This window comes from Corvus kubaryi, unplaced genomic scaffold (genome assembly GCF_017639235.1).
Source record: "Corvus kubaryi isolate FWS band 111438036 unplaced genomic scaffold, C.kubaryi_AGA036_p1.0 37397, whole genome shotgun sequence".
Taxonomy (NCBI): Eukaryota; Metazoa; Chordata; class Aves; order Passeriformes; family Corvidae; genus Corvus; species Corvus kubaryi.
In genome coordinates this window covers 1,048,887-1,075,785 of record NW_024581136.1, presented here as the reverse complement: position 1 = coordinate 1,075,785, position 26,899 = coordinate 1,048,887, and the positions used below count along the sequence as shown (strand labels likewise).

The window sequence follows — 26,899 nt, the reverse complement described above, 5'->3', positions numbered from 1 at the left end:
TGTGCCCGGGGCTTGTTTTCAGGCTCTCAGCCAATCCTCTTCCCCAGTGGCGCAATTCCCACCTTACTCCGGGGGGCCCTGTGCCATCTTGTGGCCGGTGCTAAAACTGAGGGAAACGTAACCAAATCTCTTCAGATTTCACATTTGGTTTTAGGTAAATCCTATCCTTTTTTCAGAGGGTAAACCAGTTTCACCAGCAGCTGTGAAATTCCAGCCAAGTTCCCACATGATCAAGCAGACAGAGGTGCTGCAGTGTAGCACCTTTCCCCCAAACGAGGTGCCAAGTCCCTTTACCACAACAAATAATAAGTGGTGTGATTTTCCAGGTGACATGAAACATCAGAGCAATTTTACATTACCAAAACGGCTATTTGACACATTTTCAGAAAATGGTCTGAAACATCCCACAGCATTCTCCTGGAAAAACTGGCAGCCCACAGCTTGGACAGGCACACTCTTCACTGCATTAGGAGTTGCCTAGATGGATGCACCTCAAATCCTGTGTCCAGTTCTGGGCCCCTCACTCCATGAAAGACATTGAGGGGCATGTCCAAAGGAGGGCAACAAAGTTGGTGAAGGGTCTGCTTTCCGTCCTTATTTTGTATCTAAATGCACAGGCCCAGGTGACTGACCTCTTGTGCTACCTGCCCAGTTACATTCTTGGTCTTCAGAAATGCTGATAAATAGTATCATCAGCTGGACCCTGTCCATCCCTAACCCACCATACAATTAGCAATCCAGAGGAAAGGCAAAAAGCAGCCAGGCTTCCCAAAGTGCAGGGGTTTGGTTTTAAAAAAATTAACTTGGTCATTACAAGCAGAAATACTCTGAACTGCCTCCTCCCCATCATAAACAACTGATAAAAAGAGAAAAAAAAGAGAGGAGGATATCAGACTTCACGTCCTCCTTTTCAGTACTAATTGCTCATAGCAACCAGGCTTCAGGAAATTAGACAAATTCACTTTTTATCTGCAAATATAGAGAAAAATTCCCTTGTGAATAGAACAGTGGGGGTGGTTTTTGCTTCTAGGACAGCGCATCAAAACAATAAAATGCCTGACAGTGCTCTCCTTACTGAGGGATGGGATATGACCAGAACTTGGCTGGGTTGCAGAAGTGCCCAATAGATTTTAAGGAACTTTAACTGATAAGAAACGCTTTACTATCTAGCTGGTTGGCAGCTCAAGCTTCACCTTTCTTGCACTCTAGGAAAGTCTGGGTCAGCCCGTGCTCTTCACAGCGTAACTCTGAAAGCTCTACCGGCCGAGCTGAGACTCACACATCACTCAGTGCTTTAGTTCCGTGTGTCCAGGCGGTGCCTGCACCCAGCCAACGCTGTGGCTCTGGCCTGGATTTACCGATACCCTCAGCTTTGCCGCTGTGCCCCCTTGCCCCACAGCGAGCCCTGGGGTCTCCAGGGGCGCCGCAGGACGCTGTGTCCCGCACACCGGGCTCGGGGTGCCGGGCTCGGGGTGCCGGGCTCGGGGTGCCGCTCACCTGTGCTCAGCTCAGCCGGAGCCAGCCCCGGGCGGGGGGAGCGGAGCAGCGGCGGGGGCCGGGGGCGGAGCGCGGCAGGCGCGGACCCTTGCGCCTCTTTCCCCGCGGTGTCGGCGCGGAGGCAGCGCGGGGATGCCGGCGCCCGGCGCCGCTGCCGCCTGCGGGGACGGCCGGGACGAGGCGGGCCGGTGCCTGAGCCCCGCGGGGCGGCTGGCGGCCGCCGTGTGCCTGGGCGCCGTGGGCAGCCTGGGCTTCTGCAGCAACCTGCTGGTGCTGCTGCTCTTCTGGCGCTTCCGGGCGCTGCGCTCCCCCATCAACCTGCTGCTGCTCAACATCGCGCTCAGCGACCTGCTGGGCTGCGCCCTGGGCACTCCGCTCGGGCTGACCGCGGGGGCCGCCGCCGCACCGGGGCCCGCCTGCGCCTGGCACGGCTTCGCCACCGCCCTCTGCGGTGAGTGGGACCCGACCGGGCCGGGGGGCGGCCGGGAACCGGGGGGGGCTGCGGGGGCTGCACCCGCGGAGCGGAAGGCACGGCTGTGCCCGCCGGGAGGGGACGGGCCAGCCCCGGCAGCTCCGGGGAGGACAGGGGAGGAGACGGGCCAGCCCCTGCAGCGGGGGCAGAGCCCCGCACCGCGGACAGGTGCGGTGGGTGCGGGCCCGGGTGCGCGCAGGCGGGAGAGCGGCGGGTGCGGTGAAGCTCGGGCTGTGCGTGGGGAGCGGGACACCCGGCACGCCAGGAGCACAGGGCTGGGGTTAAACTCTCCCAGCTTCAGTGGTTGTTTTTCTGGGAAAAGCCCATAAGCCCCCAGGCAGCGTTAAGTGTGAGTCCTCATTCAGGCTCCAAAGTGTGTTTCCAGCAGCTACGGAAGAGCTGTACAAACTTTAAAGGATGAAAACGGAGCGTAGAATCATAGCCTCGTTCAGGTTAGAAAAGACCTTTAAACGCATCGAGTTCAATTACTAACCTAGCACTGTCAGGCCCACCACTAAACCCTGTCCCTGAGTGCCACATCTCAGCGTGGGCAGCTCTGAGTCTCCACAGCTGCGATTTCTTGGAAAGCTGGTGGCTTCCAGCCCTGATCCCAGATCCCGCTGCAGGAGTGGGAAGCACTGGGCTGGACAGACCAGCAGAAAAGAGCAGCCCTGTGTGCCTCTACCTTTACCCAGCCCCATCTTCACCTGCCAGCCAGGCACACAGAGGGAGAGCCCCGGTGCAGTGGTGGTGGTGAGGGGGCTGTGGGTACAGCAGGTGCAATATAAATCATGTTATACATAACAATATCTCATGGTTTAAAGCTTCCCAGTGCTGACAATCTCTCCCAGCCTGCTGTACCACTGCAGACACTGGCACACATCAGAGGGGTTCTCCCCCAGCCAGCACTCATGGAGCAGAGGCTTTACCAGCAGAGCATCCCTCTGCCCATCAAGACAGACCTGAACAACGCAAGGACCACAGCTCAGCCTGGCATCCAGAGCCACTTTAGGAGGCACTCACACTGCTTATGCATACTCTAAAGATGTATTTGCAGCAGCTGCAGTTCAGATGTTTGCTGCCATCTCTTTCCCTCCTGAAGTTATACAGGGTAACAAGCCAGCTGTGTGCATGTAAAACCTTTACTTGGCAAGGAAAGTTTACCAGGAGTATGTCAGCATCCAGCAACATTCCCTTGTACAGGCCAGCATCGCCTGTATATCGGGAGGTGTGTGTGGAGGGAAATTGCAAACTCTTTTATCAGCTTTAGAAATTAACGCCCCTCCAGCATTTCTGCATGCAAAAGAAGCCTTTGATTTGCTGCTGGTGGTTTTATTGCCCCATTTGTGTCTGCTGGGAGTACCCCAATTGCAGGAGACCAGTAACTGGCTCTGCAAAGGCTCATGAGCTGCTTGCCCCCCTGAGGGGGGCACACCAGGGCACTTGCTGGCACAGGGGGCTTCAGGACAGGGGTTTAATCTACAGCTCTTCATTATGCAGAACATGAAATCCTTATGAAGACCCTGTGGGACTGCACTTCCCCAAGAAGGGTTCAGAAAGCTGCACTTTGGAGCTGGCAGAGGAGCACCAGATCAGCTCCACACTTAGGGCAAATCTAGATAATTTTCTCTAATTTTACATGTGCAGCAAGAACAAAATCTGATGGAGAAGCCAGGATTTTGCTGCAGGTCACACACACACACGTATCAATTCAGACAGATGTGCTTAATTATTGATCAGCATTTATAACTGACTGGCTTTGGCTGGACACATGTTTAAACACCCCCAGCTTTTGGTGAGTGGGGTCAGGCACCTCCAGTCCCAGTCCCAGTCCCAGTCCCAGTCCCACCGAGTTTCCAAAGCCAATGCCATCAGGCTCATCCAGAGCTTGAAATATTTTGGGAGAACATACAGCAAAGCCTTCATTCATTCATTTTTGCTGATACATGTGTCTGGTTTGATACAGGCATCATCTCGCTCGTCTCCCTGGCTGTGCTTTCGTACGAGCGTTACTGCACTATGACGAGAACAACAGAGGCTGACACCACAAACTACAGGAAAACATGGGCAGGCATCATCCTGTCCTGGACATATTCCTTGCTCTGGACTGTTCCCCCGCTTTTTGGCTGGAGCAGCTATGGGCCAGAAGGACCAGGAATAACCTGCTCTGTGAACTGGCATTCCAAGGATGCCAACAACGCATCCTACATCGTCTGTCTTTTCGTCTTTTGCCTCGTAATCCCTTTTGCCATCATTGTCTATTCATATGGGAAGCTGCTCTGTGCTGTGAGACAGGTAAGTTGATTCCTCAGCTGCCTTTTGTCTGTGGCCCCAAACCAGGCAGAAGCCAGTGATCACCATTTTCCACCTTTAGAACTCCTCTGCTGTCACATGTGCTGCTAGCCCTGGAAACTGCCTCTCCTGTGACTGTCCTGGTGACAGGCTCCAGTCTACCAGGGCTTTACAAGTCACACCCAGGTGTGTACAGCTGGAGGTCCCTATGACAGCATCACAGACAAGGGAAGTTTGCTAGATACTTCAAATTATCCCTAATTAAAACTAGGAAAGATTGATGAGATTGGTCCTAGGATTTAAATCTGCAGGAATGCTATGGAGAGGTGAGCATTATCAGCAGGTCCAGCAGCTGCATGGTCAGTGGAGGGTGTGGGAGCTGTGATTTCTGAAGATCAGCGGAACATTTGGTACCAAACACTGTCAGGGCAGCACCATCAGGCAGCTGGAAATGCCAATGCAGAGGTTTGTCCTCCTTTGTGGAGAACATCTGCCTTTAGCCACGAATCCCGGGGTGTGATGGACCAGCACTGCCTGCTCATGGCACAGTGATGCTGGGAGAGACCCATGAGCATGGCAGCCCCTCTTTGGGGACCAGTCTGTGGACAGGCTAGGACTTTCTCTCAGCACAAAAGGGTCATTCACCCCCTAAACACCTCCACATTGGGTCCCTGCACCCTAGGAGCCCACCCCAGGCTGGGCCTCAGCTCCATCAGTGTTACCAGACCTCACTTGGGCTCACCTCATGCAGTGAGCACCTGAAAGATAAGAGAGAATTAGATAAAGGTCACTCTATGAGCCACATTTGCAGATGTAAACATTTAATTTAAGCTTGTTACCATCAGGGACTTTAGGCAGAAGTAAATTAAATCAGTGGAGATGTTTAAATTAATCCTCATACCCCCCAGCCCATTGTCTTGTTACAAATACCTTTTGTTCCCCCTGAAAGCCAGCTCAGTCCTCTCTGGTCACCCTTTGCTGGGAACAGCTGCTTCTCCTGCACCACCATGGACCAGTCTCCTGAGTGCAGGCAAGGGCTGACTTTCATAGGACTTCAATGTTTTTCCATCTTTAAGAGCTAAAAATACTGTTTTAGAGGTGCTGCTCGTTGCAAGGTATTCACAGCAGCTGGGACTGGAGCAGGTCCTGCCTGCAAGAGAGGCTGTTCCTCTCCAAAGCTCTTCTAGGGGCAAGAAACAAGAAAACCTGCTTTCCTGTCAAAGGCTGTGCTGTCTGGTGTGTCAGAGTGATCCCCAGAGCTTGGACAAGCTCTCCTGGCTCTGCCCTCCCCAGTGCCAGCAGAGCCTTTATTTCTGCTGGAGCTGCACCTGTGCAGGAGCACTGGAGGGTGTAAGTTTTTACATTAAATACTCTTCCCACTTATGCAGCCATCACATAAAAAGTTACATTTGGGCTCAGGAGCGCTGTCTGTCTTCAGGACAGCTGTGGCCACTAAGCAGGGTGAGTTACACCAGCAGTTCAGGCAGCAGCAGAGCTCAGCAGCTTTAGCAGAGCCCTCTGTGAATGCAGCGAGCAATGGGATCCCTTCAGTGATGTGAGCTGCTCCACCAGGGACCAGAGTGGCATGGAAAAGGGACAGGGTGGTGGCAGGGGCTGTTACCCTCCCTGTCAGATGGGTGACAACTCTAAAGGTCAGGAGCTGCCTTTCCTGGGCTCTCTGGTCCCGCAGGAATCCCAAGACATGAGAAAATAATATGAAAATTATTCTTTTGTCTGGATCTGGACTATCCTTTCAAGAAGGGGGATTTTCCATGAAGAGGGAAAGTCAAAACTGGATGGTACTGTGGATGCACCTGGGCTCATTTGGGAAGACAAGAGGGAGGGGAGGTGCAGGGGCAGAAGCCCCAGAGCCTCTCTCCTGCCTCCTGCCCTGGCCCAGGCAGCGTCCCCATTCCCATCCCCAGGGCCATGCTCATTCCTGACCCAGGCTGCTCCCAGATGGTTGTGCTGCTGCCCAGGATCTCCCAGGGCAGCAAATTCCCTGTGTGTGTAAGAGAGAGAGAGAAAAAAAAAGGAACAAAATAAGCTTCACATGCCAGCTGAATATTTAAAGAATTGAACAACAGACATTTGTGGTTTTAGTGGACCCCAAATTATAGGCAACACTCTGTAAGCCTTTAATAGTGCTTTCAGCTCCTGCCATGAAAAGTTGCCTTTAACTGAGATTATCTGCACCACTTACGGGAGTAAAACTGTACTGGGAGATCAGGGTGTTTGGTTTCAGCCAGGCATGAAAAATTGTATCCTTTCGCTTGACATTTGTATTTTCATGCTCTGATTTCTGACCTGATTGTCATCACAGGAGATATGCAGGGATGCTCAAACTCTGGGAAATTGGTCTCGGCTCCCATTCCCACTGTATTGCTTCAAGGTCACAGTTTCAATAAACTTGAAGACAATTGTCACCACTACAAGCGGGTCTGTTTTTCCTCCCATGTCTTGTTTTAGGCAGGGGATGGTCAGAAGGAAGGGTTTGCTCTGAGCCATTTAAAATGAATACCACAGGAGCTGGGATGTATTACAGTACACTGTCGACAATAAATCGGAATTCTGAAAACAACCATTAGAAAATGAGGGCTATCAAGGTTCCCAAACACATTGAGCTTTAGTCTTAATTATCTCATTTCTGAGGAGTCTTTCTGCTTTGATACAGGTCTCATACCTCCCCTGTGAAGGACTGCAGAGGGCCCAGGCAGAAGCAAAGGCTGCTGCTTTCCTGGGGAAGCAAGAGCACGATGCAGTTGCGCACTGGCAGCCAGCTGGGTGAGGGGGTTCATCTCTGCTTCCTGGGGTTCCTGCACAAGGGCTTCACCACAGTGCCCCAGGGGATGGCAGGAGGTGGCTGTGACCCCCATGTCCAGTCCCATTCTTGAAAGGGACCTGCTAGCAGAAATCTGCCAGCTGGGGTTTGCTGCAGAGAGCAGGGATGCTTTAGGATGGCCTTGGTTTTGTTAGCAGAGCCTCGAGACCGTGTTACTGCTCCTACAGCTGAGTATGCAGCTCCAGAGGAGTACACAGGATCTCATCCATGCTCCATGCCACAGCAGAGAAGCTGTAATCCCTCAGCTCAGATCACCTTGGGAGAATGACAGAATTTATGAAGGTTTAGAAATGACAGAAGTGAAGCAGAGCCTGCAAGGCAGCCAGCAACCAGGCTGAGCAAGCTGTGAGAAGCAGAAAAGCATATCTGCCTCTTCCTCTGCAGAGCCTGGTGCCCTCAGAGGGCCTGGCAGCCAGGGTCAGAGGTTGTTGGGTTGTTCAGTGCTCAGGGGGAAGCACACAGTGCTGCTTGCAGCAGGGCAAACCCTGTGGGACGTGAAGCTGGGCAGTGCAGGGAGGCTGGATTCATCCTCATCCAAAGCCCCCTGGCTGGTTTGAAAAGCTTGGTCGTGTCTATAACTTCTGCAAAAGCACTCCAGCCAGCAGAAACAGTGCACGTGGACTCTCAAAGACAACTTTGGCAATGCAAAGTTAAGGGGCTACCAAGAAACAGTAGTTCAGAATTTCTTCTAGTACAAGTACTTGGTAGCCAGCATTGGGTTCACCCCGAGCTCGTGGATGTCCTGAAGAATGAAGGGCTCTCCCTGGCCATTCCTGTGTTTCAGCAGTTTGCACAGCCCCAGGTGTGGTGTGTACAGATGCCCAGTATGGACCTGCCTGGGTAAACCACCTGGTCAAACATGAGTTGCATCCCAGCTTCCAGCTGGAAATAGCCAGCTCACTGAAAGCACCACACAAGCAAAATCCATGAATCCTGCAGGAGACAACCATTCTGCTACCAGGTTTTGGAACAGCTGTAGTCAGCACATTCAACCTTAAAAATGCTCGCTGGAAACAGATAAATCATTTTGTGAGCACAGGGATTAGAAGGTCATTAATTAGAGTCATTGACAAGCTTGGCTGAGTCCTCTCCCATGACTTGTCAAAACGCAAATATAATCGATTCCAGCTTTTGTGTCACTACATTACAGTGTGGTTGGGGTTTTTTCCCTTTAATTCTCAGACAAGCTACTCTTCTATTATCTCTTTGACAAATGAATCCGAGGGCCTGCCTTCAAATTATTGACCAGTGTTCATCCTAATAGATCAGGGCAAGGCTCAATATTCTGCTTTTCTGCACAGACTCCTGCCCTGGGTTGAGTCACATCAGGGTAAATCTACCTCAAGCAGTAATCACAGGCAAGGCAGGAAAAGCCAACACCTTGGCATGGTTTCCACCAGCCCTCTGCCCCCTTGGTCCCCCAAGTGTTATGGAAAAGAAAAAAGTGCAGCAAGTAGGCATTTGGTGTGTTATATGTTAATTTCATTATGTCAATTAGCAAGTCCAACAGTTTCTAATGCTGGGGTAATAGCTTCATACAGCATGGGCAGGAGAAACTGGGGAAGAACAGCACTTTTCCAGCAATTCCCTTCCAGCGGCAGGAAGGGGAAAGGGTGATTACACTGCCCCTTCAGCATTAATCTGGCCAGTATGAATAGCAACAATAAACTGGGACTGAACTGGGCATGTGAGACAGACACATTCCCAAAGGCAGGAACCATGACAGGTTAAGCACTGGAACATCTCAGACCCCAGGGAAGAGAAAATCAGTCTTGAGACAGCTGAGCCCAGAAGAGCTGCAGAAACCATGCAGGTCAGTGATCAAAGAGGGCAATCACCTTTAGAAACGGGATCGATCCACCCACGCGCAGAATAACCAAAGAATTGGCTTTCTTTGCTTCAATTGACTTCAGTCCCAGTGAAAATGCGGCGGGGGGTGTTTCTGTATTTCCCCACTCGGACGGTAGCAGGAGCTCTGCCCATTCGAGATGCTCGGATTCGCGTTCAGTTGGTCTCTGCTGCAGGTTCCCCTTCTCAGAGCTGCGGGAAGGGCTCTTTCGTCCCTCGGCAGCAGCAGCAGCAGCAGCTGTGGGCAGTGGAGGATCTGATACCTACGTGAATACAAAGCACGTGTGAGAGGAAGGCCAGAGCCTAGGTGCTGGCTCTGGAGCCACGGACAACATTTTCCCCTTCGGGATACTGTGATTCCCTGGAGGATTTGCTTAAAGAGGGGCACTGCCTGTTCTCAGCTTCTACAGAGAGCTGGAGGGGAGATACCTCGTGCTGTGCCACGGCATGATTTGTCCAACAGCAGTCGTGACCTGGTGAATACATTAAGGATTTTTCTAATTTTTTGAAAACAAAGCAGCTGTAACATTTTTTTTTTCTCCTGAAGCGCAAATATTTTTCCACAGGAGCTTCCAAACCTCAGATGTGTCCAAGCCCGTGCAGTGAGGGAAGCAGAGCCTTGCAGAGCACTCTCCCTTAGGACAGCAGGGAGCAGCCGTGCCCCGCGGGCTGAGTTCCCCTGCCCTCCTGCCCAGAGAACGCATTCCCTCCTCCACTGGCTCCTCCTGGTACTCCGCTGTGTATCACAGGTAACACTTGAGAAGACCTCCACTCTCAGTAAGAAGAACATACTCTCACCACAGTCATTACTGATTAAAGAATCAATGCAAGATGCAGAAGGAGGGGAACCAAAGCTGTGTGAACATCAGTGGTGCTGAGATGTTTTAATAACCATTCTCACTGACAGATGGGCTGTGCAGATTCCTAGCTCTGAAGGACATCCCTGCACAGTAAGCCCCCAAGCCTGGAAGCACCCTGGCTGTGTTACAGGGAACTCAGTGACTGAGAAGGATGAGGCCACACTTCCAACCCAGCAACCTCCCAGCCTGCACTTGGTACTCCAACCTTTGCAAACAACAACCAGGATGAATTATTTTAATATTCTGGTATTTGAGATTAAAAATTTACCCCCTTTAGTGATTAAAATACCTCTCCTTACAGCCCTCTATGCTCATAACAGCAAGAGAGGAACTGAATTTAGATATAAATCTTGATCTTAAATCATGTGGTTCACCCTTGAGAGGACAGAGGTGGATGTGAGAGGATGCTGCGAGCACTTCAAAGGATGTCTAAGCCATAGAGCTCCTCCCTTGCACACCACAAGGCCCTCACTGTGACTCCTTTAGCACCTTCCAAGCCCTCTCAGAAATGAGGTACTACAGCAGAGGTGAAAGACATCAGCACAGCAGCTGGAATTGGATTTCTTCTCTCTCTCCTCTCACATCCCTATAAGCTTTGGCAGAGGTCTGTGTTAATACTGGAAACAGCAGCTTCCAGAGAGCCATCAGTAGTGGATGGTCCCTGCATGGGCTGTGTGATCCCCTGCCAGCAGGACACAGCCTGAGACCACCTTCCTTTGCTTACAGCCAGCTTTAAGTGATTTTGGCCAAATTTCCACAGGACCATTCTTGTTAACCCACCACAGGAGATTTTCCACAGCCTTCACTTATGGGAAGAGATGATTTGCAAAGGCAAATCTTCACCCAGCTCTTAGTGCTGGGCAGCACCAGGAGCACAGCCTGAGGGTCAGAATTTTGTTTGGACCCACCAAACTAGTGGGTGTCCTCTTTGTATGAACAGGCAAACTTGGGATATTTTGGTGCAAACCCAGCTCATTAAGGTACATGAACATACCCTGTATTTAGGGTTGAAGCTGAGGCAGAAGCATTAGTGGGATTAGGAGCACAAGACATTTTGTACATCATGAATGGTCACATTTGTCATCCGGTTCCCTTCCCTGTGACACAGCCAAGTGAGGTGGAAGTCTCTACAGCATTCCAAAAGCAAGGAGAGGCTCAGGGCAACCCAAACTGTGTGTCAGTTACTGAGGGAGAAAAAGGTAAAATATCACAGGAAAAAAGCAGGGGAAAAGGAAATGTTTGATTAGAAGAATCGATAATTTATGTGGACTGTTGTCAAGCTTGAGTGTTACAAATGTATTCACGTGGCTGAGGATTTCTCTGCCTTTTCACAGGCCCTCAGAAGAGAGGGGGCCATTTCTCAGCTGTGCAGGTCACAGACATCGCTCTTGAATCTCTGCTTGGGCAAGAAGTGGGCATGGGGCAGTGCAGGGGAGCCCAGAAACCTTGAGCAGGGAAAGCAGAGCACCTCATAAGTGAAGCCAAACTTGAGGCTCAGCTCACAGCCTAACACCTCTTCTGCAAAAGAAGGATGGAATTCTGGTTGAAATTATTTAGCAGTTGGAGGCAAAAGCAATTTCTTACAGATGTTTTATTCCTTCCTGTGCATAAGGTGTTCCATTATCCATAAAAATACACTTAGTCCCAGGCAAGAAACCAAGAATCAAGAATGCTGTGGTTATGGAAGAAAGGTGCAACTGCTACTGCAAGGCTCTCCACAGCCCACAGACAGGCTTTCTTCTGCCCTGGAAATCCTGAGGTAGGATTTCCAGCCTTGAGAATAATTGTGGGGGGTTGCCCTAGAAACTAATTCCCACTGTTTTAAATCAGTTTCCATTTCCACTCTCCACTGCCAGCTCAGCTTTGCTGGGTGTGCAGCTGGGGCTGGCAGAGCCCCCTGGTTTCAGCCACGGCACAGCAGGAAGCTCTGCTGCCCTTGCAGAAAAGGGCGCTGCATTTTCTGTGACTTTCAGAGGACTGATAAACCCTTTTCATTTCACATCTTCTACAAAACATCACCCCCACCTCACACTCCCCCATCCCCCCCAAAGCATGCAGAAATATACATCTATATGTCTACGTAAATCAGAGGGGCTTCTAATTGTCCTCTTCCATATAGGAAGGACCTGGGCCCCAGCCAGTAGGGACAGGGCTTAGCTGGTGTTGCACAAAGGGCACTGCATAAGGTTTGTCTTTCACTCAGACAAAGGAATTTAGGTTTTTGTCATCAATGACAAAGCTAAGGCTCACAATATGTCAATTTACCAGATCTAGTGCAGGTAATCAGCACACTGGGAAGCCAGGAGGCAGAGGTTTCCAAGTGACAAATGAGCAATGAAGCTGCTTTTTGCCTCACGTCATTTTGAGTCTCCAGCTTTGCTCTTCCCCATCTCCCCCTGTGCTGTCCTGCAGACTGATCTGCTGGGCTCAAGGCCTCACTGTTTGGTGGGGTAAAAGCCCCAGGTCTGTCAGAAGCAGAGCTCTCCTCTCACAAGACAAGCATTAAAACAGACATGGAACAGAGCTAGCAACTTGCTCTCCTCACTCTCATTTTCATGGCAAGGCACTGAATGGATGGAACTTTTAAGAAAGCCAATACTTCACTGTGAATGCAGGTAATGAATTTCTAGCTTCTATGATTGCACTTAAAGGCTTTTAAACATAATTCAAAGGTTTGAATGCTAGGAGGGATAGAAAAAAGTTCCTTCAAAATAAAATCTAACTTGTTCTTGCAACATTTCTGTATGGGAGCGTCAGCTGCTTATCTCCTCTCCAAGCAAAACTTTTTAAATTAATATTTGGACAGATCATGAAATACTGTTAAACCAGCACTGAATGACTGCCCACTGTTTTAGAACTTCAAGGAAATTCTCATATAATCATAGAATGGGTTGTGTTGGGTTTGAAGGGACCTTAAAGATCATCTAATCCCAACCCCAAAGGGTTGAGGGTTTCCCCTGAAGCATCCAACTTAGCTACCTACATTTATCAATTCTTAGAAGCAGTGCATATGCTGATGTGCAGGGACCACCAGGAATTCTCACATCCTCTCCAGAAGAAATCAGACTGACCTTCAGTGCACAGGCTATGCAATTTAATTGCATCTCCATTAGGTTATAGTTTGATTCCTCAGTGCATATTCAAACAGCCATAGCCATGAATTCTCCAGGGCAGAGCATAACTGAGTATATCTGATTTCACAGCTCTTGGGCTCTTTCTAATGAACAGGCAGTGATGCCTGAAGGTGTTCAGCTGCTGCCACAGCCCAGGAGTGCCTGTGCTGCCCCTTTTGTCTCTGCTTTGCTCACATAAGACAGGGGCTCAGCTGGAGTGCTCAGGCCAGCACATACACAGTTTGGTTGAGGTTTTTTTCCCTTTATCTCCCTTATTCTGACATTTCTCAAGGACCATCCTCTTACTTCCACGAGTGTTGCTGCCAGTTCTCAAAGCTCTAAATAGTATGGTGGTTTCACAAGACAAGAGAAGACATAGTCAGTCACTCAGCTGAGATTCTCACATAACCCTGAAGATTCAGGAGCTCTTCACAGTGGGAGCTTCATGGCTGAACCTCCCAGCTGGCCATGGGTACACTCAGCTGTGCTCTCCAGGCCTGGATGTCACTGGGCAATTTCCATATCCAGTGCTGAAAACACATATTTTACTTTCCTAGTAAAGTGATGACTCTTATTTCTGCACAGTGTCAGCAATATCAACCAGGAATTTGCTGTGTCCACAGTGACCTCTGTTTAAACCTGTCCTTATTGTTTGTTGCATTAGTCACTCATCCATGTCCTTGTATCTGTGACATCCAATGCCACACTGCACAAACACTATTTGTGAGCATTTTTGCTCCTATACTGGGAGGATGGTTGTGTAAGTTCCCAGTTATGGTCAGTGAAATTTTAAAAAAGGCAAATTAATCACTTCTGCAGGCTGAATCACCACCTTGAGGTGCTTCTCTGCAGTAGAAAACACAAAGTAACTTAGCCAGTACGTGACAGATCTCAGCACAGGGACTGTCCTTCTCCTGTGTTCATGGTCACCTCCACCATGGGACGTGTCTGACAGCAGAGGATAATACATAGCACAGGCACATCATGGTTCAGCCTGTCCCTGGCAGAGGCAAACAGGGAGCACAACAAACTCCTGCTGCATCCAGCAAGCCCCAAAGTCATGGGTTGCATTGAGAGAGTGCATATTCCATGGAAATGTCTCTATAATGTAGGGGATTAACTACTGCACTGGCCACAGCATTTGGCATCTTTGTGACCAAGCTTCAGTGGAGTTTTACTGGAAAGGGCACAGCAGAGTGAGCTCTGGGATGAAAAGGACAGCTTACGTGCAGAGTGAGCACACAGTAACATTTCCACTGCGTTAACCTTCCTCCTGCTCACATCAGTGGTCGTGGAAAGTGACTCCAGCCCACGGGGAACCATCTCTTCACCACCCACAGCAGTTCCCAACGTCAGCCTTTACTGCATGCCCATGGCAGGGACTGGGTGCTGAGCAGAGCCCAGGAGAAACGGGGTCAGCACCTTACATGGGTGTGCTGGGTGGGTGTGGATATGCCCAGCTCTTCCTGACCCTTTCGTTGGCTTCCCATGGGAAAATCAACACCCATGGGAAGCAAAAGAAAAGGACATTGTAAGAGCAAGATGGGGCCAGGGCTTCCAACTCCTCAGTCTCGCTAACTCAGTACACTGGGCCACACATTCAACACATAGAAGGCGTGATACAGAGGCAAAACAAATTTTAGGAAACTGAAAAGATCATTTTAGAAGAAACAGAGACTCAAATTCTGGTGAAGAAAATACAAAGGCTATAAAAGCACGTTTTTTCATGGCTCTTTTCTATACCAAAACCTACAGAAATAGAGAGATTTTAAAAACAAATTTCTTGCACATGACATCGAGGTTTAGATTTTTGACCAAACCAGAAGCAAAGGACAGTGTAGAGCAGATCAGTGCACTGCCAGGGTACTCCTGTGCTAAACTCCTGCAGTGGCATTGCTGCTGGTAACCCAAAGCCAGGAACAGCCTGAGCTGACTTTCCAATCTCCATGGGCCAGCAACTAAAGGCAAGCATGGGCCAGACTTGTGCTCTTACCTTTCCTGGAAGTTATCAAGACAAAATTAAACTAAAAACCCACAGCACCACTTACCAGCATAATTTTTACATAGCTCTTTGCTTTGTCCAGATACAGAGGGTGATCTGATGCCAAGTCTAGGCACAGCCCACAGTTATATGGTATAGCCAAGTCACCATCTGCTGATGGGGGGCAGCAACATTTCAAGGTTGCTGGGTTTGTTTAGTTTTGCAAAAGTTTTCTGCGTGTGTGCCAAATATGAATATCTCAGGTTTCCTTGACTGACCAGGAGAGCCTTGTAGTTGAAAGCAAAAATGCTTCAAGAAGAGTTACAGCAGTGGGAGCATGCTCAAACTTTCTGGCCTCATAGGATGAAAATAATAATTTCCTGCTGCTGGCAAGGAAATGGAAACCTTTCCTTGCTTACTCATGAAGCCATTCCCTGACATCAGCAGTCTGAAAACTGCAAGCCTTTCTCTTTTTTTTAGGAAAGCATAAAATACTTCAGAAGTCAAGAGAGCAATACCTAGCAGAGTTTACCTGAGAAGGGAGCACTGCCCAGGCAGAACATGCAGCAGCAGAAGTCCCCTGCTGGCTTTAAGTTCAAGCCAGTGGCCAGAGGCAGCTGTTCCTCCCTGTGCAGCTCCGTGCCACACCGCAGCAGGATGTGCAGGAGGAGATGTGGAGAGCAAGCATTACACAGCTCCCTGTGACCTTAGCCCTGCTCAAGGTTATTAAATGAGAAATCCCTCCAGAGTCCTCCTCCCATGCCCAGCCTCAGACCAGCCTGATTTTGATCTAGAAAACATCAGTTAAACATTTGTCCTCTCTGGCCTTATCTGAAGGAAGAGGTTGTTGGGTTTCCTTTTCTAAAATTTATAGAAATCAACAGAACAAAAAGGAGCTCTTGGTTTTCCTCGAGGTGCTCCACATGCAAGGCATCACCCACCACCTGCCCCAGGTGTCTCCTGGCACAGGGGGTGGACAGGAGGATCTCAGGAAGGCACAAAGAAACTGGGATTTGTGTGGGGATACAGAACCCTGGCAGCTGGTGCCAATGCCTTTCAGTGCTTCTTGTCAGGAGCCTTAAATACCAAGCGCACATGATGCAAAATGCAACCCCTCTCGTCTCCATCCTTGTTTCCACCCCAGTCCAGCTGTTTGGACTTCATCACACAGCCGGAGTGTAGTTTTGTACCGAGGTGTGGCAAACTCTCAGAAAATCCACACACAGGGAATGTGTCATACAAAATTCTTATCAACACCATGAGATACAACATAAAAAGATAAATGTGAGCTTTCTGTCTGAGATGTCTGTGAATAAATCTGAGCTACTGATGCCTGTGGGTGGCTCTGAGAGAAATACTCACTTCTCACTAATGGAAATATTTTGATTAACAACTTTATTTGCCTAGTGGCAAATACCACTTTTTTTCCTTTTAAATCACAGACAAGTGTCATAAAAGATTTCATTTGCACGTTAACAAGATATTTATAAAGTATTTGGTATTTGAGTTCCCTCAGCAGGCAATTACAGATATGTTCTATTTTTTGAACAGTTTTGGTTAGGTTTTTTAATTAGTCTCAAGGTGACTTCCAGCACTCAAATACATCCCGACGGATTCCCCATAAAACTGCTCATAATAATTAGTTCCTCGTGCTTACTGCAGCATTTCTCAGTGCAGGCTTTACACAGCCATCACTGAAAGGTCAGGTTTTCAAAACACACTGAAAACTAGGAAACAAGGGTGAGGCATAGGCCAGCAGTGTTTATATGCAATGTGATTTACTTTCAAGTATGTGTGAACCCAAAGTCCAGAGGAGGAGCCTGTTGTAAATCACTTTAATTCAAGTGCTGCCTTTTCCCATGGATTCAGGGAAGGAAGTTCTCTCAACCCCCATTCTTCATGTTCTCGCCTGCCCCAGTGCCCTGTGGGTACAGGGCATTTCATCCTTGCTGGGGATCACTCCTGGCAGGACTCGGGCAAGCCGTGGTTCTGGGAGCACTGGGAGCAGCTGTGCTCTGGTCAGACCAGGGCACATTCCTTCTCCTTGCCTCCAGCCCAGGATACTCCCGTTAAAAGCTGGGATTTAAAGTAAGCTGGAAAAGGCTGCTGTAGATGAAGAGCACTTCTGCTGGTCCTGTTCCAGCTGTCAGGGACACACTCTGAATACACAACACACCCACCCTGCCCACGGCCAGACAGCTCCTCTCCAGCCAGAATAGTTCAGGTGACGCTGCCAGCCCTGCCCTTAGTGCAGCTGCTCCAGCAGCTCCCATGCACCATCACCTGTGCCCAGTAAAAGCAGTGCTAATGCCTTACTTGTGCCTCTGTCCCACCCAGGGGAGCAGCATCAACAAGGGGCTGGGCCGGAGCCGGGAGCAGCGCATCCTGGTCATGGTGGTGGTGATGGTGGTTTGCTTCCTCCTCTGCTGGCTGCCCTATGCAGCTGTGGCACTCATAGCTACCTTTGGGAAGCCTGGGCTCATCACCCCTGCAGCCAGCATCATCCCAGCCATCCTTGCCAAGAGCAGCACCGTCTACAACCCCATCATCTACGTATTTCTGAACAAACAGGTCAGTGAGATGCTCTCCTTCGTTGACTCGGGTTCAGTGTATGCAAGGAGTGAGGAAATAGCGAGGGGAGGTAACGAGAGTATCAGTGACATCACTCAAATCCATGGGAGGGAAGCTCTAAAAAAGGGCTCCAAGGACCAAAATTATTCAACAAATCTGCACTATTGGAAGATGGATAACCAACTTCCCACACGTGCATATAGCAAAAGATAGGTCCTTCCTTTCCATTGCACAATTTGACAAAAAGAGAAGAAATTTGTGTTCTGGCAAGAGAGAAAGCACCAGAAATTGTCTGAGGTGACTCAGATACGTGAAGTCTTGTAAGGATGTGAGCTCTTGCTGCCCCGCGCCAAGCCCCAGCACAGCACATTGCCCACAGTAGCTCCTCTTCTTCACAACATCAGCTCTCCCCTCCCTGATTTACTCTTTTAACCCCCCTCAAATACTTCAGTTGCTCTTTGTTCCTGCTCTCCCCCCCTAAGAGCTGGTGGGAGCCATGACCAGCAAGGATTTGTCTGAAAGCACTGCCAGAGGAGCTGGCCCTGGAGCAGGGGACAGCACACAGCAGGCAGGAGCTGGGGTACCCTCAGCCAGGTCCAGCTCCATCAGCCCACTCACTCAGGAACATTTCACTGATTTTTGCATTGCTGGGATTATAGCAGGTGGATCATTTGTTTCTCCGAGTCCAGCAAATCCTCCACTTGACATGAGTTTTGGAAGCTGTTAGGAAGCACAGGCAGTAAATTGTTCACTCTCTCTTGAAAACAAATGGAGATAGTAAAAGATTGATTTAAGTCTGGCTTAAATTAGCTGTGAGTGTTTTTTCTGGGACATGAGAAATTCCCAGGGAGGGAAAGTTTCCATGATACCATCCATCATCTCCACACCATCCATCAGCTCCACTCACTGTCACAAACAGCTCAGGGGGGTGCAGTCCCTTTTCTGGTCATGCTCAGCCACCTGCAGAATTCCCTGACATCTTCCCTGCAATAGGAGCACTTCTTTCCCTTCTCCTTTATTATTTAGCTTTTAAATAAACTCTCTCATGAAACTGCCTGGAACGTTGGAGAGCTGTTGCCATCCCTTACCAGGGGAAAAGCCCCAAGCACACCAACACATGAAGGGTGACTCTGACTCACTTCAAACACGTCCAACCCTGCTTAAATCCAGAGAGGCAGTTCAAAAATCACAGACTGATCTTAACGTGTGCATGGGCTGGAAAGAGCACTCCAAAACAACACAGACTGTGCAGAGTTTTCTACAGCAACTCTTAATTAATCTTTTTACTAAATAGCTTGCTGAGAGGCAGCAGCTAGACACAAATTAAAGTGGGTTTATCCATGTCAGACTCCTTAAGTTCACCATAAACTTTTACTACTAGTGCTCCATACACACTTCATTTTGTTTGTGGAGGGGCTTTTTTATGGTTTTGGTTTGGGATTTTTTTAAAATTCCACTTGGTTTCCATTGCTCAGTTAGTATTTTAGCAGCAATCAGTGCTCAGGGTTCTTCTCTACTCAGTGCAGAATAAGAAGTCAATAGTCTGGGTTTCTCTACACTCAGGAGAGAAGGCAGTAGAAGCACCTCAGACCAGAAGATGCTGCAGCCACCCAGAAGTGCCAGGCAGGTGAAAGCAGGACGTGTTGGTCATCCAGAAAACCATGTTCAACACTGACACCATTCCTGAGGCTATGGAAATCTATAGGAGATGCCTTGACAGCTCACATAGCTGACATTTCCCTCTAGTTCTGTGCTATTTCTAAAACAATTCTATGTCCAGGCTCCCCCTCTACTTTGGTAAATGCTCACAAATCTCTAATCAGGATGGATAAAATCCAAGAACAGGCCAGATAAAATAATATTCACATGGAGGAAATGCATCCAAGCAAGGACTAGGTGAAGGTTAAACAGATTGAAGAGGCTCTCAAGCTGTAACAGAAATTTACTGGGGATTAAACAGCTACAGAAAGGTACCTGGGAAGAGCCACGTGAGCTTGACCATGAGGGGAGGGGGCAAAGCAAAAACTAGAAAATAGACACTACTCCCCACAAGTTTTGAAGGTGCTTAATGTTTCAATGCTCAGTGGTGAGAGGCTGGTGAAAAATTTATGATTATTACAAAGCAAGTTTTTAATCCTGAGAAAATGCAGTTTTCATTAAAAAAAAGCAACCTCAGCTGACACAAAAATTGTGTAAAATTTTTAAAAAGCCCTTTTCCCCAGCACGTAAGGCTGCTGATGAAAAGGCGGCCTGATTTTTCACTTGGCTGTTGATAACAAGACTGGTCAGAGCTTGTTGCTAGCAGCTGCCTTGTACAAAGAATTACCAGTAATGTTGTTTTGGACTCTTGAGTGTAGAGAGATTGGTTATCAGTGTTTGACCCTGCAGCTGTAGGGAGGCCATGCACACAATGCATACCACCTAAAATGCCTATTTTTCCAGCTACCGGCAGTTTCCTTACCTTCATGCTTAGCACATTCCCTCTGCCCTCAGATACACAGAATGTTTTGCCATGCAACTGAAAAAATCTCTCCAGTTATGGATATTGAACAAGCCCCTTCTGAGAGCTTAAAGTTTTCATCTTTTCCCTGGTCAAACACAAATCAAACCAGCCAGCATCAATTTCATTGATTAGCCTCAATTAGCTCAATCCATACCACACTTTTAGCAGTGGGATATATCCATAACCTGACTGCAGGCCAGCATGAGTGATTGTCAGCTCCCCAAAATCTCCATGCCACAGCAGTGTTTGCATCAGCTCAGTCAGCTGACAGGATCCTACAAACCTGAAAGCAGCCTGGAGAGCATTTAGTCCCTTCTATTCTCTGCATTGCCACAAAGTCAGTAATATTTGTAATCAATTAAAACACAGGACAACTGTTGCAGGCCTGTAACCTGTCCAAGAATTTTGTTTGTGGCTCTCTCCCCTCTGTACTACTTGTGCTGAGGTCAAGGTCTCTTGGCACAATGACTTTTTTCCCCCCACAAAACATTTCAACCTCTAATACAAAATATTATTACATCCATGTTGTTTCAGAGCTATCCCAGGAACTTAATTAATATAAAGACCATGAGATAAAGCCTGTCTTATAAAACCTGAGATGAATTAAATTCCTGCTAACTTGCTGTTCTCTTCGTGTGACAGTTTTACAGGTGCTTTGTGACGCTTCTGAGATGCAACAAATCCACCGAGAGTTCCACCAGGGCCTTGCCCAGGCCCTGCCGTGCCCTGCAGCGGGGACAGGGTGGTGTTGGCCCTGCAGGGACTGTCCTGGCTGGGCAACACCTGGCTGGGCAACCCTTGGCCAAGAGCCAGTGCCCAGCACCGGGGGACACTGTGGCAGCTGCAGGAGCCGTGCCCAAGGCTCGCTGTGGCACCTGAGCGGGGCTGCCAGGCCAGCAGCCCTGCCGGCCACTGCCTTTGGGACCTCCCGGCCTCACAGCAGAGTTCTGTCAGATAACTTCAGTTTGCAGCTGCATTGCTAATGGAGAATTGCCCCTCTGCTCCTTCAGAGGCTGGTTTCACCAATAAACCATTGATCTGCTTAGCAAAGGCTCTTTCTCAATCAAATAACAGGAGTTTTATGGGAGTTTTGGAAGGAAACAAAAACCCACAGATGCCTGTAGGAAAAAGGTTAAAAAAGCAACAACAAAACCCAGGTTCTAAAGCCCTTCTGCCAAAGCCCAACCAAACCCACCCACCACAAAACAGAGATCCAGAGCATGGTGCTGTATGACAGCCATAAGAAACAACCTGCATTTGAAGAGAGGAGGCAAACAGGCTCTCCAGGAGGGAATGATCAACTTGCAGATGGTCCCTCTCTCCCTGGTTTGGATTATGCTCCTCCACAAATTCTCACATTGCTTTTCAATACAAACCTGAATAGATTATGAAGAACTGTGCAGTTACAAAGTAAAGCTCTAATAAAATTTAAAGTGCATATATTGATTATGTTCCAAAGTCTAGAAATTGCAGTTGAAGCTAAAGAAAGTAAGTCTTTTAGGGACTTTTCTTTTTAATTATCAGCTTACAAAGTTACTGCAGCAAAAAATAACTTCATCCCAACAGTGAAGAAGCAACTCTGAATACACAGCACTCAGCTGGGTAAAGCCCTTGTCTCTGGAAATCTGCCAGTTGGTGAGCATTAGGGAAAAACAAGAGTGTGTCCAGCCCTTTCTGGAAGTGTGGGTATGAGGGCATTTGTGGAGCCAAAAGGGCCAGGCCAGTCAGCTAAGGCTGTGAGCAGTGAAGTGCATCAGTGAAACCCTGCAGCACCGAGCAGGAGTGGGAACAGAGTGGTTTTACCCAGAACAGTCCATCAGGAAAGTTGGTTGGGGACCTTCTACAGGATCTTCCTCCTGGACCATGTTTGGGAAGGAAGGTGACAGATGGTGTCTCCTACAAACAGAAAAGCATTGGAAAGCCGCAGAAGTGCAGCTGGAGGAAGAACTATAAACAGACAAACAAACAGGGAATGACCTTCTCCCTCATTAACTCTGAACACAATTTCAATATTTTGACAATATTTTCATCCCAAATTGGAAGGAAAATAGCATGAAATAGCACCATTCTGTGGAGAATTACTTTTCAAATCCCAAACTACATGAAAATGCCTTCTTTCAGAGGAGTTTCACACAGAAGCAAATCCACAGCCCTGTCAACACAGCTGTCAAAAACTTGTACCACAGTGCTTTAATTACCATATATTAGCCAACACAGGGGTCTGGGTGAGTGAATGCTCTGTGCATAGCACTACCAGGAACTACCTATTCCAAAAGGATATTTTTGATTTTTCAGATCATCACAGCTGTCTTTTTCTTCCAGGGATGTGGGTGTTGGTTTTTGTTTTTTTTTTTTTTTTTGCAATATTAACAAAAGCTTCCTCATAGTCACAGCATTATTTCACAACCTATTTCTTTGTTTATCCCTAAATCACAATTGTACTATTAACCTAAATAATACCAAATGTTTTAAAATACAAAAGCAGAATCATGAATTGAGGCTTTTACTGAGGTTGTATTAGTGGATGAAATCAAAGCAGTGGATGCACTCACTGCTAAGCAATATTAATCAATTATTTATTCCCAAGTACATATTTTTAAAGGGTAGTTTGTTATTTTCAGATTAGAAAGCACGCCGGGAATTTTTCAGTTTGTATTTTCCCTTGATATTGTCTCTAGGTGGATTGTTAAATCCCAGTATGAATTTTTACATTAATAATAATATTGCAGCTCTGTGACTGGTGGGTTTTGTGTACGCAAAGATCTGTTGTCTTAGAGTATACAAATCTGGTGTTGGAAGGTGCGTTTGAGGTGTTAAATAGTTCACAGTTTGTGATACAAATGTATGTTTCCAACGTGAATTGTTAGTTTCTGTTCTGTAACCCTGTAACCTGCTGCAAACACCACCTGCAACTCAGCTCCAGAGAGCAGCTTGGAACTGCCCTGCTCGGAAACATGCAGGATGTTGTAGCTATAAATAAAAACATTCTCCTGTGGTACCTCACCAGCCTTATCTGCTGAACAACTCACTACCACAGCCCTCACACAATTCTCAGAACATGGCACCAGAGAGACAGCAACTACACTTGACTTCATTTGGGATACTCTGGCCAATTTGCTGGATAATACGATCTAGGTGATACCAATTTAATAAAAAACATACAGAAAAGGCCACCCACACACACCAGCACAAGCAAAACAACACAAAACCAAACACATAAATCCCCAGATTCTAATTTACACTTCTAAAGTGAGAGAAAATTCTCCTTGAAAAGGAGGTACAGCTCCCATTTTTTCAATGAGTGTACAGCTCTATACTTTCTGAGATTTATGAGCAGCTCGCAATTTCATTTCAGCAGATGGATTTTCTGTCTGCGATGGCTGTCATTAAAGGGAATGATAATTTCATAACCATTTACCTGAATTTTTTTTTGAACAAAGCACAGTAGCTGTGTAACCAGCAGTATCATGGGGTGTTCAGCCACGAGTCAAGCCTTCCCTTACCTGTTTTTCAGCACCTTCAATATATGAAAAATTAGCTAAATGACCAAAATTCACTCCTAGCACTACTTTGCATCCTTTTTTTTTGTGATAAGGAAAAGCTATTTGGCTTTGAATGTAGGCATTTCGCTGCATGCAGACTCAATCCCTAATAAACCCCTAGGATATCCCAAGAGAGACTTTGCAGAGTTTTCAGATGCAAATCCAAGAACTGGGTTTAGAGTCAAGCAAAACTGATACCAGAAAGGAAATGAATATTAAACAGTTCCAAGCAGCCCCGTCTCCTTTAGCGCTCCCCCTTCCTAGCATCAGGCAGGAGTAACAAAGGATGATTACAGCACAACCACCATGCATGCACATGAGGGGGCCTTGCAGTGTCCCTTGGGACACATCAGATGTCACCTCCCAGAGGCACAGACCCCCTTGTACTGATTAGAGAAAAAGCCTTCAAAGACTCTTTCCTTTTTTATCTGGATTGTGTTGGCCCCGCTTCAGGAAGAAACACAAGGAAGCAGCACTGAGGAAAAGTCCCTTCAGGCAATGGGAGTTTTCTCACCACTATAAGGGAGCTTCAGGCCCACAGTCTGAAACTTAATTTTAAGCAAATCAGTTCTCAGACACCCTCTGCCTCACCTTGAATTGAACATAAATACCAGCTTAGCTTTAAAAGACCCAGGTCCCAGATTAGAAGCAGAACAGGCACAAGTCCTATAGGAGAAGGAGGAACACCTGCTGGAGCTGCAGGGAGCTAACTCCCAAGGAAACTTGGGGTTACTGGCCCCATGCAAGAGGGGACAACCAGCACTCATTCTGGAGTTACCCTGCAGAGTTTCTGTCAATAAGCAGGCCAGGTTTCTGACCAGGACAGCACCCAGAAAGGTAGGAAGCTGACATACATGTTATTTTTACATAGCACAGTACCAGGGGAGAACTAAACTTAGTGTGATTAACACTCACTGCAGTTGCTATAGTGACTGATTTCATTTGACTTCTACATGGGCTAGATGGCTTTTTTCTCCCCTAAGCCTTAGAGAATATTGCCCAAAAAAATGGTGCTCTTGAGTCACACTGTTGACAACTGAAATAACATCCAGCCCCCAGAAAATGTTTTTATGTTTATTGGGTTTTTCCATCAAACTATAAACCAGTTCAATAACAGATGAACAAATTACAGCAGAATGACACCAGTACTTTAAGCAGCCCATAAAGGATTGTGCAACATTTTCATGATGTTTTGGCAATCCAAGTAGAGAGAATATACCAGGCAGCCCCTTTTCTTTTCCTGATTCCTTGATTTTCTTGTTTTCACTGTCCTGCTGGTAGGGCCAGTTGAACTTGCAGTCTGTGAACAACTTTTGCAGAGCACCTTTCACTTCCCCCCATTGGTTTTCTTGCAGAAGGCCTTTCAGCACCTTTTCTTAGCAGGAGAGAGAAGGCAGCATCAAATTCTCTAGCTCTAGGTCATCATACATGTGCTTGCATGTAATTTTACTTTAGAGTATGTTACTAGTTTTACTTTGCCAGAAGGCTGGACGGCAACACTCAGCTAAGTGTGAAGCCTATCTCTTACATGAAGTGTAAGTTATCAGTTGTGATTTAAATGTAAAAGGACCATTTTAGCAGCAGTGTTGGGACTGCCAGTGAAATTTGTCACTGGGATGATAGAGACTGAGAGCTTTTCCAGGTCCTTCCACAAGATTTTCCAATTAGAAGTGGAGCAGAGAGTGTCTTGTAGGCAGCTCTTTAATTACAATGCTGGCATAATTGTAACATTACAATATTTGCTCCTCAGCAGAAAGAGAGGCTGTTTCCAATGAGGGAAAAAGTAAAGGTGAGGCAATTTTAGGCCATCAAATTCCTTTACTTAAAAGCTGGTTCTGCTTTGGAGAGAGGAACCACTCTGGAGGGCATTGGGGCTCTAGACCTGCCTGCACAGGGACACAGAGGGAAATTGATTTAACTTAGGGGTGTGGATTTAAAGTGAATGGGTTGGTCTGCATTAAGTTGCTTTGATTCTGAGTTAGTGGTCCTTACTCTACTTTCAGATATAATTAAACTGAAGTACCTGATAGTAAAGCAACACTATTTGAAGTCCAAGTCCACAGGAGGGTTTAACCAATTCAAATGATATCCATCACGGAGCCCTGCTCCTGCCAGCCTTTTCCCATGCTTCCCGTGAGGTGAAGACCACTGTAATGATTTGGTTTAGTTACTCAGCAGAGGCAAGGCTGCACCAGCAAGGGTCTGGAAGCAGGATTGCTGTGAGCAGAGAGCTCCTTCCCACAGCTCTGCCCTGTGGGCACAGCACATCCCACCCCAACACCATCACGGGGTGGGAAGGAACCTCCTGCCACAGGGCTGGCCTGCCCCAGCCACTGGAGATACCCCAGCCCACAAGGCACCACCACTAATTTGCTGATGGCCACAAGACAGCGTGATCCAGCTGCACACCTGCAGCTCTCTAAGCCACAGCTATAATCAAAGATGAAAACAAAGCCAAAGATTTTAACAAGCTCACAGAAGGCCTATTGCTACATCCCAATGACAGCACATTTGCCATGCCACATTTGGTGCTGCTAACAGACCACATTTCTCATTGCTTGCAGTCCCACAGCAGCCAGCCTCACACACAACAGACATGTTTTCATCAAATAAATCAGAGCCTGCTGCTCACACCTAATGAATCCTTGCAAAGTACCTCCTACAGGTGAGATTTAAAAGCCTGGAGTGCTTTTGAAGGTGAAGATGCTGAAAAAAGCTTCACTACGAGGGTTCATAAAAGTGTGACCCTTGTGATCTAAATGTAGTAAAAATGCACTAAGTGCCAGCCACAAATATTTCCAGCAGAAGTTGCTGTGATCCAAGAAGAAAAAGTCCTTTCAAAGGAGACATGGGAGGAATGAATAGAGAGGATCCTATTCCACTTGCTCTAAATTATCAACTGACACAGTTATACAGCCCAAACTGATGAACAATGGGGAAGGAATTTCAGCATCTATTTAAAGAAAGATGGAAAATAAAAGAAGATTATTAAAGTCAAAGTGCACACAACCACTGGAAACAGATTTATACAGACATTATATGACCAATTACCTGCCTTTGCTTTGCTGAACTGCCTGGGTTTAACAATTCATTCACATCAAATTGGAATTTGAGGAAACACAGGGAAAAGATCCTATCTTGTCCATCTACATAACCCAAATACAGTCAAAAATTTGAGGTGTTGTTGCACAGTGCCTTCTATAACCACCTCAGAGAGGACTGTTTGTTTCTTTGTCTTTATGTCTGCCCATTGATGCTTAATCCTCATGACAGAGGGGTTTGCTTTCAGAAAGAAACCTCTGCATGTGCACTACCAAGCACAAGAGGGATTTAACTCTCCCCTTAAGCTCCAAAACAAGGAATCCAGTCTGGCTGCAA

General features: G+C 47.6%; 1 protein-coding gene and 1 long non-coding RNA gene across 2 annotated transcripts; one reads left to right on the top strand and one right to left on the bottom strand.

The window, feature by feature from the left end:
• The first annotated feature begins 1,629 nt into the window (after nt 1–1,629).
• Nucleotides 1,630–22,982, top strand: LOC121671118 (pinopsin-like). The gene is made up of 4 exons (XM_042042360.1): nt 1,630–1,948; nt 3,936–4,264; nt 17,243–17,476; nt 20,622–22,982. Exons 1-4 carry the CDS (start codon nt 1,630–1,632, stop codon nt 20,856–20,858), a joined length of 1,119 nt encoding a protein of 372 aa, XP_041898294.1. The 3' UTR covers nt 20,859–22,982.
• Nucleotides 8,569–15,610, bottom strand: LOC121670895. Its single transcript, XR_006018321.1, has 2 exons — nt 15,438–15,610; nt 8,569–9,214 (listed from the first exon to the last, which is right to left on the bottom strand). It is a non-coding gene; the product is annotated as an uncharacterized LOC121670895 (long non-coding RNA).
• Nucleotides 22,983–26,899: the final 3,917 nt, after the last annotated feature.